Genomic DNA, 15,720 nt, shown 5'->3' with positions numbered 1-15,720 from the left:
TGGATTATGTTGGAGAGGCTTCCATTAAAGAACACCCTCTGTGTTTTGTTAGACAGGTAACTCTGTGTCCACAGTATAGCAGGTGGAGTAAAGCCATAACACATACGTTTTTCCAGCAGCAGACTATGATCGATAATGTCAAAAGCCGCACTGAAGTCTAACAAAACAGCCCCCACAATATTTTTATCATCAATTTCTCTCAGCCAATCATTACATTTACATTTTAGTCATTTAGCAGACGCTCTTATCCAGAGCGACTTACATGAGCAATTAGGGTTAAGTGCCTTGCTTAAGGGCACATCGACAGATTTTTCACCTAGTCGGCTCGGGGATTAGAACCAGTGACCTTTCGGTTACTGGCACAACGCTCTTACCCACTAAGCTACCTGCCGCCCTAATCATCAATCATTTGTGTAAGTGCTGTGCTTGTTGAATGTCCTTCTCTATAAGCATGTTGAAAGTTTGTTGTCAATTTGTTTACTGTAAAATAGCATTGTATCTGGTCAAACACAATTTTTTCCAATTGTTAACTAATGGTTGGTAACAGGCTAATTGGTCGGCTATTTGAGCCAGTAAAGGGGGCTTTACTATTTTTAGGTAGCAGAATGACTTTTGCTTCCCTTTAAGCCTGGTGGCACACACACTTAAATTGAACCTCGCTACTGTTATTTTACTGCTGCTCTTTAATTATGTTTTATTCTTATTTTTTAGTGATCTATTTTTTTGATTGTTGGTTAAGGACTTGTAAGTAAGCATTTCACTGTAAGGTCTACACCTGTTGTATTCGGCGCATGTGACAAATACAATTTGATTTGATCGAACATCTGAAAATAGCTGTGCAGCGACACTCCCCATCCAACCTGACAGAGCTTGAGAGAATCTGCAGAGAAGAATGGGAGAAACTCCCCAAATACAGCTCTGTCAAGCTTGTAGCGTCATACCCAAGAAGACTCAAGGCTGTAATCGCTGCCAAAGGTGCTTCAACAACGTACTGAGTAAAGGGTCTGAATACTTATGGAAATGTGACTTGTTTCAGGAAACTAGGCGTAAGTCGCACGTCACTACTTCACAGCAGAGGCATTTTTTTTAAATCAAAATGCGATTTTGGGCAGAAATGCCTTCTGGAACATGTTAACTTTCATGTGCCTTAATAACAAACTTGTATGCCATCTGTAAATACGAATACAATTGTTAAATTACGAGCCTAGTTGGTTTAGCCACGGCAAAAGACAGGAACCTTCAGGCTAGCCATGATTGGTTGAGATAATGGTTGGGCTGGACATGCCGAGAGATGAGTTCGGATTGGCCTGCCATGTAGTATGCTTCTGTCTATAACATGAGCTGGTCAGTATGTGTAGGTAATCCTTTCTAACGTGGCTTTTTTTTTAAGATATCACATAATAGATCTGCCAAAGTGTTGTTCTCCACTTTCTGGAGGACCGAGTTTTGAAATCAGTGGAATGCCCGGTGGAATTAGAGTATGATAGCTAAGGAGATGGAGAAAATTCTGGCGTTTGATTGCAAATATACAGACAGAGTCGAAAAGAGAGCACACAGAAGGCTGTTGTATAAAACACCTGTCTCCAGATTACATCTTCAAACTAAGGGCAACCATGGCATCTGTGACAGAGCGGGAGAAGTGTCCATCCATGTATATGGGTACATTTTCAGTTATTATACGTTTCTAATTTTGTCCAAAAGTTAAAGCGTACTGTTAGCTAGCTAGCTAACATTATGTGTATGATCTGTAGTAATATTATTCATATCTCAGAGCCATTTGATTGCTACAGTGAGGGAAAATAGTATTTGATCCCCTGCTGATCTTGTATGTTTGCCCACTGACAAAGACATGATCAGTCTATAATTTTAATGGTAGGTTTATTTGAACAGTGAGAGACAGAATAACAACATAAAAATCCAGAAAAACGCATGTAAAAAATGTTATAAATTGATTTGCATTTTAATGAGGGAAATAGGTATTTGACCTTTCTGCAAAACATGACTTAGTACTTGGTGGCAAAACCCTTGTTGGCAATCACAGAAGTCAGACGTTTCTTGTAGTTGGCCACCAAGTTTGCACACATCTCAGGAGGTATTTTGTCCCACTCCTCTTTGCAGATCTTCTCCAAGTCATGAAGGTTTCGAGGCTGACGTTTGGCAACTCAAACCTTCAGCTCCCTCCGCAGATTTTCTATGGTGTTAAGGTCTGGAGACTGGCTAGGCCACTCCAGGACCTTAATGTGCTTCTTCTTGAGCCACTCCTTTGTTGCCTTAGCCGTGTGTTTTGGGTCATTGTCATGCTGGAATACCCATTCACGACCCATTTTCAATGCCATGGCTGAGGGAAGGAGGTTCTCACCCAAGATTTGACAGTACATGGCCCCGTCCATCGTCCCTTTGATGCGGTGAAGTTATCCTGTCCCCTTAGCAGAAAAACACCCCCAAAGCATAATGTTTCCACCTCCATGTTTGACGGTGGGGATGGTGTTCTTGTGGTCATAGGCAGCATTCCTCCTCCTCCAAACACGGCGAGTTGAGTTGATGCCAAAGAGCTCCATTTTGGTCTCATCTGACAGCAACACTTCCACCCAGTTCTCCTCTGAATCATTCAGATGTTCATTGGCAAACTTCAGACGGGCCTGTATATGTGCTTTCTTGAGCAGGGGGACCTTGCGGGCACTGCAGATTTTCAGTCCTTCACGGCGTAGTGTGTTACCAATAATTTTCTTGCCGACTATGGTCCCAGCTGCCTTGAGATCATTGACAAGATCCTCCCGTGTAGTTCTGGGCTGATTCCTCACCGTTCTCATGATCATTGCAACTCCACGAGGTGAGATCTTGCATGGAGCCCCAGGCCGAGGGAGATTTACAGTTATTTTGTGTTTCTTTCATTTGCGAATAATCGCACCAACTGTTGTCACCTTCTCACCAAGCTGCTTGGCGATGATCTTGTAGCCCATTCCAGCCTTGTGTAGGTCTACAGTCTTGTCCCTGACATCCTTGGAGAGCTCTTTGGTCTTGGCCATGGTGGAGAGTTTGGAATCTGATTGATTGATTGCTTCTGTGGACAGGTTTCATTTATACAGGTAACAAGATGAGATTAGGAGCACTCCCTTTAAGAGTGTGCTCCTAATCTCAGCTTGTTACCTGTATAAAAGACACCTGGGAGCCAGAACTCTTTCTGATTGAGAGGGGGTCAAATACTTATTTCCCTCATTAAAATGAAAATCAATTCATAAAATTTTTGACATGCGTTTTTCTGGATTTTTTTTCTACCATTAAAATTATAGACTGATCATTTCTTTGTCAGTGGGCAAACGTACAAAATCAGCAGGGGATCAAATACTTTTTTCCCTCACTGTAGTTATAGCCTAATGTTAACTAGCTAGCTAACATTGAACCTGGTTGGTTAGTATCTGCATATTAATGACGGGAAGTAACGTAATGATTTGGGATTATGGTTCATTGTTTAGGTAGCTAGCTACATGTCTAAGCAAAATACTCCACTATGCAAGTAACAATTTCACTGTACTGTTTACACCTTCTTTATCCTGTGCATGTGACAAATAAACGTTCATTTTATTTGATATAGTATGTGTTTACCAGAGACAGTAATGTGAAGAACGCACCGAAGTCAAATTAGGATATAACGTTAGGCCAACGAGACAGTGTCCATGTTCTAAACTTCTCCAGTAGAATGCCCTGCTTTTATTTAGTCACACTCAAAACCATAAGCTATTTTCTGTAATTTGCTCGCCATTAACTTGTAAATAATTATGTTGTTGTGAGTTTATTTTCCTGTAATAATGAATACAAATTAGCTTAAGTGAAAACGTTGTCAGCTATATGATATGGTCATTATTTGAAATTCATTTTTAAACGGGTGCGTTTATTGGTGTTAAAATACACCAGTTATGCTATTTTGGACCACCAGCCTGTAGTTTTTGTATTTACACTTTTTCATAACGACAAGTATGATATCGGACGACAATAGAATGTTTATGATGTCACTGCGACAACTGTCGATAGACGTAGTATAAACCAATCTTTAATCTTGAAATCTTTGGTTGTTTAGTACATGGCCTCACCTGTGAATCCTTAAAATAATTAAAAATAAATAATTGGTCATTTAGCAGACGCTCTTATCCAGAGCGACTTACAGGAGCAATTAGGGTTAAGTGCCTTGCTCAAGGGCACATCGACAGATTTTTCACCTAGTCGGCTCGGGGATTAGAACCAGCGACCTTTCGGTTACTGACACAACGCTCTTAACCACTAAGCTACCTGCCGCCCTTAATGAGATGGATGGAGCTAAGGCTTAAGAGGGTGTGAACGATGCTGAATGGGTGTAGACAAAGAAGTGCTCTCCAGTAGGTTTACCAAAACATTCAAGGGCCATTTTCACAAAAGTGGGGTTACAAGTTTATCAACTTTCAAAGCAGAATTACTTTCCCATTGTTCCTCAACTTTAGTGTATGATATACCATTTTCTAGCTCTGAGTTGCTACTTTTATCCAATGTAAAAAAAAACACAATTTCAAATTTTGCTACTTAAGTCCATATTTCCGTTTTTTATTTTCAATACATTTGCAAACATTTCTAAAAACCTGTTTTTGTGTTGTCATTATGGGGTATTGTGTGTAGCAAAAATTTTATCAATTTTAGAGTAAGACTGTAACGTAACAAAATGTGGAATAAGTAAAGGGGTCTGAATACTTTCCGAATGCACTGTAAATGAGATATTTCTGTATTTAATTTTCAATCAATTTGCAAACATTTCTAAAAACATATTTTCTCTTTGTCTTTATGGGGTATTGTGTGTAGATGGGTGATATTTGTATTTATTTAATCCATTTTGAATTCAGGCTGTAACACAACAAAATGTGTAATAAGTCAAGGGGTATGAATACTTTCTGAAGGCACTGTAAGAGTGAGGAGCAGGTGTAATTCGAGCAGGTTTAAAAAATGGTGTCTGCCTTCTCTCCTGCTACAATTTTGCTCCGGGCATGCTTTACCTAGCATTTTTAATTCCCTTTATAACTATTATTTTAATTAGGCCTATTCGGTTGTAATTATTTAGCCTACCCCACCCACAGTAGCCTATATCTATATATTCTACTTTCTAACATTAGGATAAGTTGTTTCTATTTTAAAGGACTTCAAATGTATTAACAGATGTTTTAGGTAGGCAAGACATAGGCTACTGTAAAATGTATTTTCATTTTTCTTGGAATAGAAACACCATAATATAAATGAAATCCTGTTTCGGAGCTCTGCGGACAATTGCTTTGACCTCATGGCTTGGTTTGTGATTTGACATATAGACAGACATATAGACTTATATAGACAGGTGTGTGCCTTTCCAAATCATGTCCAATCATTTTACATTTTAGTCATTTAGCAGACGCTCTTATCCAGAGCGACGTACAGTTAGTGAATGCATACGTTTTTTAGTTTTTATACTGGCCCCCCGTGGGAAACGAACCCACATCCCTGCCGGCCAAACCCTCCCCTACCTTGGACGACGCTGGACCAATTGTGCGCCGCCCATGGGTCTCCTGGTTGCGGCCGGCTGCGACAGAGCCTGGACTCAAACCAGGATCTCTAGTGGCACAGCTAGCACTGCGATGCAGTGCCTTAGACCACTGCGCCACTCGGGAGTCAATTGAATTTACTACAGGTGGACTCCAATCAAGTTGTAGAAACATCTTAAGGATGATTAATGTAAACAGGATGCACCTGAGCTCAATTTCGAGTCTCATAACAAAGGGTCTGAATACTTATCTAAATAAGGTATTTCTGTTTTTTATTTTGAATAAATGTGCAAAATTTTCGCTTTGTCATTATTGTGTGTAGATTGATGAGGGGAAAAAACAATTTAATCAATTTTAGAATAAGGCTGTAACATAACAAAATGTGGAAAAGTCAAGGGGTCTGAATATGTTCTGAATGTGTGGGCATGTGGACTGAGCAGACAAAAAAATAAAAAAATAAAAACTCAAGCAAGGTACGTCTTTGTACTCGAGGCGCTGTGCCTTTTTTAGGTATTTTTAGCTCAAACTCCTCTCCTAAAGTGGATTATGTCATTATACATACATTGAAGAAAGACTGCCAGTTAAGTACTGTGGTCAGTTTGTATTACCTTATAAATTCAATTAAAGTATAGTGACTGGTGGGGGTCTACTTGGGGAGAGTGGGTCCACCGAGAGACTGAAATGGGATGAGTGGAGGCACCACACACACCTCAGAGAAGTGTCTGATGTCATCCCATCCCAATCCACTGGCTAAAGCCCCTCTCCATTCTCACCAATAACCACCATTGAATCTTAGTTATTATGACAAGCAAGGAATAATAATGATTCGACATCCTTTCTTATCTGTCCAAAACGCTTATTCATTTTAAAATGGGTTTGCAAGTCACAAAGAAAATGCATTGTTGTATATAATTAAGTCCTTCCTTCTCTCTCTCTCTCTCTCTCTTTCTCTCTCTCTCTCTCTCTCTCTCTCTCTCTCAAACCAAATCCATCCCTCTCCACTACCCCTCCCAGTTCTCCCCCCTTTACCCCACCCTAGCCAAGCTTATTCCAACCTTACATTTTTACTCACCCTTTCCCACCCAAGCCAAGCTTGTCCCATCCTCCCATCCTTACCCACCCTTGCCCCCCAACATGCCAAGCTTATCACCACCTCCCATACATGTCCTCTCTTACCCACCCAGGCCAAGTTTATTCCACCCTCCCTTCTTCTCAGACACATCTACACCCTTCTATACATCTACTTACTCATCCATTCGCCTTCATTCACACACAACATACACTGAGTGTACAAAACATTAAGGACACCTTCTCTTTGCATGACATAGACTGACCATTATATTAAAAGGACTGCAGTTAATAAGAGAGGGGAAAATGGCTGATACTTCTGGTCTGTCTGGTGTAGCATTCAGATATCAGATAACATATAACTAATTACACCCAGACACATATACAGGGCCATCTTCCACATTGTCCTCTCCTCTCCTTTACTGTCTTCTCTCTCTCTCTCTCTCTCTCTCTCTCTCTCTCTCTCTCTCTCTCTCTCTCTCTCTCTCTCTCTCTCTCTCTCTCTCTTTCTCTCTCTCTCTTTCTCTCTCTCTCTCTTTCTCTCTCTCTCTCTCTCTCTCTTTCTCTTTCAGACCAACTTTTAAACAGACTTAAAAGGAATCAATATGTCTATTGATCGTTGATTGTTATGATTGCATTTCCAATATTGTTTAAGGCAAATACTATATTAGCTAATTGGCAGAAAGCCAACAATTCCAAAAAGTACAGTCTTACTAACTTATTATCTCTCTGCCTCTCCCTTTCTCTGGACAGGTGAATGTGTTCCTGTCCTTTGTGGTTCCCATGGTAGCCATATCTGCTCTGAACGGGATCATCGCCAGTCAGCTGCTGCGTATGTTCAGAGAGACGAAGCAGGACACCCGCATCTGCATCATTGAAGGCAACCCCACCATGCTGAGTATCGCTGTGGAGCCAAACCGCACACAGTCGCTGCGTCATGGAGTCATGGTTCTACGTGAGTATACTATGCTCACTTGTATACACATACATGCACGCACGCACGCACACACACACGCACGCACACACACACACACACACACACACACACACACACACACACAGCCATGAGGAGTTAAACACAAAACTATTCCTTTAACTGGCAGAAATGCTTACACAGGTATGTACGTATGTTTGTAAAAGCTACTACATACCGAAGAACAGTCCACTATCTGTGTGTCATTAGACATTAGGCGATGGGGTCTCAACTTTTGTGAGACCCCATCTCCAAGCCAGCAGATAACATATTGGGAATTACTGAGATTGTGGTTGTTTATGTCCTGATAAAATGGTATAAATAAGTAGCCTTGCAGGAGCCGCAACAGCTCATAGGAACAGTGGTATCTCCTGTTTCTGTAGTGTGAGGCAGCTTGATGTACAAGTACAACCCCTGGACAGGACGCTAGACTTTCGCAGGGCCTTACCCCCTATCTATCTATTTAATGCTGAATGCCTAGCAAAAACGCATCAGGTCCCATTTCTACAGTCTTTGATATGACTCGGCCGGGGATCGAACTCCCAACCTTCCAATCTTAGACACACTAACTACAAGGCCACTGAGTTGGCTGATAGAATGGCGTACTGGAGCTATAAAGAGTACATTTATCCAAGGACGCCAAAGTAGTCCTCCCTCCCATGACAAGTGTGTGTAAAGATGTATAAAAGAACAGACACAGGCCCCTCCAGCCTTAGCCTCACTCTCTGTATCTCTAAGCACCACTGATTTCATTAGCAGTCTATTAAGGGACACACTATCTAAAAGAGAAAACCTGCAGCCAAATCTACTACCGGAATTAATCCTTTCCTTTAGCTAGGTTTCCATTTAATTGGCGACAGATTTTTCTGCGAATATCAAAACATCTACATTAAGAAAATATGCGCATTTTCCCACCAGTGGCATTTCCACCAAACGGACTTGCTGCAGATAAAAATCAGTGCATGATGACGTAGTGCACACAAAATTTACTTTTTGGCTTACGTTTTCATATACCGAAGAAAAATCTTCAATGTGTTTCCATCGCATTTTCAACTCTACTGATAGTTTTGTTACAAATACTCTGGTCTTGGCATGTGCGCTCTAGACAACAGCTTGAGATACAGGTAGTCTACATAATGAAATGATTATGGATAAGAGCAAGAATATATACATTGGTGAGAACAAGTATTTGATACACTGCCGATTATGCAGGTTTTCCTACTTACAAAGCATGTAGAGGTCTGTAATTTTGATCATAGGTACACTTCAACTGTGAGAGACGGAATCTAAAACAAAAATCCAGAAAATCACATTGTATGATTTTTAAGTAATTAATTTGCATTTTATTGCATGACATAAGTATTTGATCACCTACCAACCAGTAAGAATTCCAGCTCTCACAGACCTGTTAGTTTTTCTTTAAGAAGCCCTCCTGTTCTCCACTCATTATCTGTATTAACTGCACCTGTTTGAACTTGTTACCTGTATAAAAGACACCTCAAACAGACTCCAACCTCTCCACAATGGCCAAGAACAGAGAGCTGTGTAAGGACATCAGGGACAAAATTGTAGACCTGCACAAGGCTGGGATGGGCTACAGGACAATAGGCAAGCAGCTTGGTGAGAAGGCAACAACTGTTAGCGCAATTATTAGAAAATGGAAGAAGTTCAAGATGACGGTCAATCACCCTCGGTCTGGGGCTCCATGCGAAAACCATTAGTAACACACTACGCCGTCATGGATTAAAATCCTGCAGCGCACGCAAGGTCTCCCTGCTCAAGCCAGCGCATGTCCAGGCCCATCTGAGGTTTGCCAATGACCATCTGGATGATCCAGAGGAGGAATGGGAGAAGGTCATGTGGTCTGATGAGACAAAAATAGAGCTTTTTGGTCTAAACTCCACTCGCCGTGTTTTGAGGAAGAAGAAGGATGAGTACAACCCCAAGAACACCATCCCAACTGTGAAGCATGGAGGTGGAAACATCATTCTTTGGGGATGCTTTTCTGCAAAGGGGACAGGACGACTGCACCGTATTGAGGGGAGGATGGATGGGGCAATGTATCGCGAGATCTTGGCCAACAACCTCCTTCCCTCAGTAAGAGCATTGAAGATGGGTCGTGGCTGGGTCTTCCAGCATGACAACGACCCGAAACACACAGCCAGGGCAACTAAGGAGTGGCTCCGTAAGAAGCATCTCAAGGTCCTGGAGTGGCCTAGCCAGTCTCCAGACCTGAACCCAATAGAAAATCTTTGGAGGGAGCTGAAAGTCCGTATTGCCCAGCGACAGCCCCGAAACCTGAAGGATCTGGAGAAGGTCTGTATGGAGGAGTGGGCCAAAATCCCTGCTGCAGTGTGTGCAAACCTGGTCAAGTCCTACAGGAAACGTATGATCTCTGTAATTGCAAACAAAGGTTTCTGTACCAAATATTAAGTTCTGCTTTACTGATGTATCAAATACTTATGTCATGCAATAAAATGCAAATTAATTACTTTAAAATCATACAATGTGATTTTCTGGATTTTCTGGATTCCGTCTCTCACAGTTGAAGTGTACCTATGATAAAAATTACAGACCTCTACACGCTTTGTAAGTAGGAAAACCTGCAAAATCGGCAGTGTATCAAATACTTGTTCTCCCTACTGTATATGAAAAAAAATATTTTTTCCTTTATTCTTTTCCCCTAACCCTACCACCCCTCCCCCAATTGGAGTAAACTAATGGACAACAACACTTACTCTTCTACTTCCAGCTTGTACATACTATATACATTTTGTTTGTTTTTAATTCCATCCTTCAGCTACCTTCAACCCCTCCCATCTATCTCTGAAGACCATTCGTTTTGATTTCTATTTGCCATATATTTTTAACTGTGCTGTTTCACAAAAGTTCTGAACATACAGTGGGGAAAAAAAGTATTTAGTCAGCCACCAATTGTGCAAGTTCTCCCACTTAAAAAGATGAGAGAGGCCTGTAATTTTCATCATAGGTACACGTCAACTATGACAGACAAAATGAGAAAAATACATCCAGAAAATCACATTGTAGGATTTTTTATTAATTTATTTGCAAATTATGGTGGAAAATAAGTATTTGGTCACCTACAAACAAGCAAGATTTCTGGCTCTCACAGACCTGTAACTTCTTCTTTAAGAGGCTCCTCTGTCCTCCACTCGTTACCTGTATTAATGTCACCTGTTTGAACTTGTTATCAGTATAAAAGACACCTGTCCACAACCTCAAACAGTCACACTCCAAACTCCACTATGGCCAAGACCAAAGAGCTGTCAAAGGACACCAGAAACAAAATTGTAGACCTGCACCAGGCTGGTAAGACTGAATCTGCAATAGGTAAGCAGCTTAGTTTGAAGAAATCAACTGTGGGAGCAATTATTAGGAAATGGAAGACATACAAGACCACTGATAATCTCCCTCGATCTGGGGCTCCACGCAAGATCTCACCCCGTGGGGTCAAAATGATCACAAGAATGGTGAGCAAAAATCCCAGAACCACACGGGGGGACCTAGTGAATGACCTGCAGAGAGCTGGGACCAAAGTAACAAAGCCTACCATCAGTAACACACTACGCCGCCAGGGACTCAAATCCTGCAGTGCAAGACGTGTCCCTCTGCTTAAGCCAGTACATGTCCAGGCCCGTCTGAAGTTTGCTAGAGTGCATTTGGATGATCCAGAAGAGGATTGGGAGAATGTCATATGGTCAGATGAAACCAAAATATAACTTTTTGGTAAAAACTCAACTCGGTCGTGTTTGGAGGACAAAGAATGCTGAGTTGCATCCAAAGAACACCATACCTACTGTGAAGCATGGGGGTGGAAACATCATGCTTTGGGGCTGTTTTTCTGCAAAGGGACCAGGACGACTGATCCGTGTAAAGGAAAGAATGAATGGGGCCATGTATCGTGAGATTTTGAGTGAAAACCTCCTTCCATCAGCAAGGGCGTTGAAGATGAAACGTGGCTAGGTCTTTCAGCATGACAATGATCCCAAACACACCGCCCGGGCAATGAAGGAGTGGCTTCGTAAGAAGCATTTCAAGGTCCTGGAGTGGCCTAGCCAGTCTCCAGATCTCAACCCCATAGAAAATCTTTGGAGGGAGTTGAAAGTCCGTGTTGCCCAGCGACAGCCCCAAAACATCACTGCTCTAGAGGAGATCTGCATGGAGGAATGGGCCAAAATACCAGCAACAGTGTGTGAAAACCTTGTGAAGACTTACAGAAAACGTTTGACCTGTGTCATTGCCAACAAAGGGTATATAACAAAGTATTGAGAAACTTTTGTTATTGACCAAATACTTATTTTCCACCATAATTTGCAAATAAATTCATAAAAAATTCCTACATGGTGATTTTCTGGATATTTTTTCTCATTTTGTCTGTCATAGTTGACGTGTACCTATGATGAAAATTACAGGCCTCTCTCATCTTTTTAAGTGGGAGAACTTGCACAATTGGTGGCTGACTAAATACTTTTTTTCCCCACTGTATACATTTCCAAAATTTCTAAAAACCTGTTTTTTTGCTTTGTCATTATGGGGTATTGTGTGTAGATTGATGAGGGGGGGGGGGGGAAACAAGTTAATCCATTTTAGAATAACGTAACAAAATGTGGAAAAAGTCAAGAGGTCTGAATACTTTCCGAATGCACTGTATCTTGATGTTTTTAGTCCCACCCTTCAGCGCCACTCAACCCCTTCCCATCTATCTCTTAACACCATCCTATTTAGATGTATATTTGCAATATATATTTCAAATGTGCTGTGATGTTTCACAAAAGTTCTGAACCCTTCTATTCTCATAGTTTCTACAGATTGTAAATTAAAGATACAATTTTTTGATAAAATATGTATTATATTATTGATTGAATTGACTATGACTTTTCAAATCACTCAGTAGTAGCTCCAGGTAAATGTTGCAATTTTTCTGCCATTCCTGGACCTGTGACCAAAAACAAGCTACATATGGACAGTACCAAAACAAATGATCAAATGATTCTGTCTCTTCACAGCAACATTTGCAGAGCTGGGATGCTTGTATCCCCCATATATATAACATTCTATTGGTTGCAAGAATTTTGTATAATAATTTAAATAGAAAAATTCTACGTTTTGAATCCGGCATCATTTTGCTTATCAGTTCATAAACCATGTGCCAAGGAATCGGTACATTGAAGATCACTTCTCAACTATTTTGCAATCTATATGCAGAGCTGTCCATTTTTTGGTCCTTAAATTAAACTGGTGTACTTTTTTATTTATCACAATTGTCTTTAACCAATGTTGGTCTTTAATGCAAGGCCAACAGACAAATTCCTTACTTTTCCCCCTTCCAATTGCCTCTTCCATTTTTGCGTTAATGTTCCAATTAGTAGGTTGTAATTTTGGGTAGAGCAGACATTTCCATATATTTTTGTTAGTTGCATGTGTGACATAACTCCACCAGTCCTATTTATGATGATATCATTTTCAAAGATTATACCTTTTTTTAATATAATGTTTTTTTTAAATCAATTAGTATATTTGAGTTTAACCATAATATTTGTTGTATTATTTGTTCTGTCTTTTCTGGTGGATTAAACTGAAATTGCAACCAACTTTCTATGGCTTGTTTTAAAAATAGTGATATTTTGGAGATTATTTCATTTTCAAGTAACCGAAAGTGAGAGATTGTAATCTGAATAAAGGGAAAAAGGTCATTCTTGAACATGGGGTGAGACATTCTTACTAATCTACTAGAGAACCAGTTTGGATTTATTTATGACTGAAGCCTTTAGTGAGAGGTCTAATAATGTAATATTTAATCATTTCTGCCCTCCGAATTCATATTAGTTATAAATATAGGCCTGTTTAATTTTGTCTTGCTTGCTGTTCCAAATAAAATGGAATCATTTTTGCTCATATAATTTAAAAAACAGGTCGCTAGGTGTAGGCAAGGCCATAAGCAAATAGGTCAACTGGGATATGACTAAAGAGTTAATCAGGGTGATTTTTCTACAAATAGACAGGTATTTTTTCCCCATGGTAGCAAGATCTTATCAATTTTTTCTAACTTTCATTTATTTATTTCGGGATATGAATACCGATTATGTCCACATCACCGTCAGACCATTTTATTGGTAAACTACACGTTCATGTAAAAGTTGTATTTTTTAGTGATCCAATACGTAATATAGTACACTATAGTACACTCTATGAGGCTGTTGAGGGATCCACATTTTGGATTTAAAAGAAAACATGAATCAACAGCGTACAATGACACCTTTGTTTTTAAGCCCTGGATTTCTAGCCCCTTGATATTATTGTTGGATCTGATTGTAATAGCTAACATTTCAATGGCCATAATAAATAGATATGCCGATAGTGGACAACCTTGTTTTACTCCTTTTGACAGTTTAATACTTTCTGAGAAGTAGCGATTATTTACTATTTTACACCTAGGTTTACTATAGATAACTTTAACCCATTGTATAAGAGATTCTCCAAAATTGAAATATTCCAGGCATATATAAATTCCAGTCGTACTTTATCAAAAGCCTTTTCAAAGTCAGCTATGAATACCAGGCCTGGTTTCCCAGATTTTTCATAGTGTTCTATTGTTTCCAGTACTTGTCTTATATTATCTCCAATGTAGAAAAAACATTTTTTTTGAATATTTTTATTTGTCAAACGGCAGTCAAGCATCGATCATCATGTCACCAGAATCAGACCCTCGATATTTATTGGGAAGTAGCATTAAGGTCACCGTGCACTTTCACCGCCCTGTGAAGTTCATCATAAGTTATTTAATCTGTAGCCTAATACACTGCATGGTTTCCCTAGTCGTAGTGGGAGGACCACACAACATATCATCGCATGACTCCAAGTTTACTTCGATGTGATGGTTATTATATCAATATTTGCGCATAAAGGCATTTCCATTGCCATTTCTCGCATAATTGATTTTACCGACACAAAAAGATCCTACCATGTATGATTTTACTCGAAGTACCAAAAAGGAGAATAGTATCTCATAGCTTTCTCCATCTGCTGTGGCTAGTTGGGTAGACACATGACCAAAGGCTTCAAAGGACAAATTAAACTCCTTCAACTCCTGATTACCATAATAATAGTATGGAGTTGTTTCATTATGCCTGGCGTCAGGCTGTCAGCATTATTAGCTCCATGCCTCCTTCTAGAGTGGAAGATGGATGGATTCCACTCAGTGATTACATGCACTTGAAACAGTAGTGGACAATAATCATCAGCCTCTGTCCTCCTAGTGAACTAGCTGCCCACTGATAAATAAATGCAAAGGGAATATTTCTGGAAAACTGCTATATAGTAGTAGGACAAGGCCATTACTGTTGGCACTTAACCTCAAAGTAACAGCACTCAGAGTCCCACTCAGACTGATGGAACTGGCTTGTTTTGGTAACAGACATTAACCTCCCCTGCACACGCTAGCTCATGCCTGTCACTCCTGCCTCTTATTATGACAGGGGAAAGGGGAAGGCCCATGCTTAATTTAATTGCAATCACAGAGCGGAACAAAGTGGACTTAATGTAAGTTAATGTGTGTGCGTGTTCATATTTTTCTTGAATTTCTTCCTTTTCACCCTACACCAAAGGACAGTGCGAAGGCCGAAGTGGGCCAAGCTATTTCTCAGGTCAACTTAGGTCAATAACTGAACTTTTTGGGTGCCGTAGAGTTATTCATGTTTCCTACATATTACATTTACATTACATTTAAGTCATTTAGCAGACACTCTTATCCAGAGCGACTTACAGTTAGTGAATACATTTTTTTTTTTTTTTTTTTTATACTGGCCCCCCGTGGGAATCGAACCCACAACCCTGGCGTTGCAAACACCATGCTCTATCAACTGAGCTACATCCCTGCCGGCCATTCCCTCCCCTACCCTGGACGACGCTGGGCCAATTGTGCGCCGCCCATGAGTCTCCCGGTCACGGCCGGCTGCGACAGAGCCTGGATTCGAACCAGGATCTAGTGGCACAGTTAACACTGCGATGCAGTGCCTTAGACCACTGCGCCACTCATATTACAGCATGGAGAGAGTTAGAAATTAACTTAGTAAGTCAGAGGGCTTAATCACTGTGACAGTATTATCCAGTCTGCCCAAGCTGAGT

The 15,720-nt window shown here is 40.4% G+C and overlaps 1 protein-coding gene across 1 annotated transcript in view; it reads left to right on the top strand.

Annotated features, from left to right (window-relative positions):
• Window positions 1-15,720, top strand: part of LOC121538314 (neurotensin receptor type 1-like) — a 70,948-nt gene that overhangs the window by 37,750 nt on the left and 17,478 nt on the right. Inside the window, exon 2 of the mRNA XM_041846191.2 lies at window positions 7,356-7,557. Within this exon, the coding sequence (XP_041702125.1) occupies window positions 7,356-7,557 (202 nt within the window). The remainder of the gene's footprint in view (window positions 1-7,355; window positions 7,558-15,720) is intronic.

The sequence above is a fragment of the Coregonus clupeaformis genome, chromosome 24 (assembly GCF_020615455.1).
Source record: "Coregonus clupeaformis isolate EN_2021a chromosome 24, ASM2061545v1, whole genome shotgun sequence".
Taxonomy (NCBI): domain Eukaryota; kingdom Metazoa; phylum Chordata; class Actinopteri; order Salmoniformes; family Salmonidae; genus Coregonus; species Coregonus clupeaformis.
Note: the sequence above shows the minus strand (reverse complement) of the source record. Positions and strands in the feature narration are given on the sequence as shown.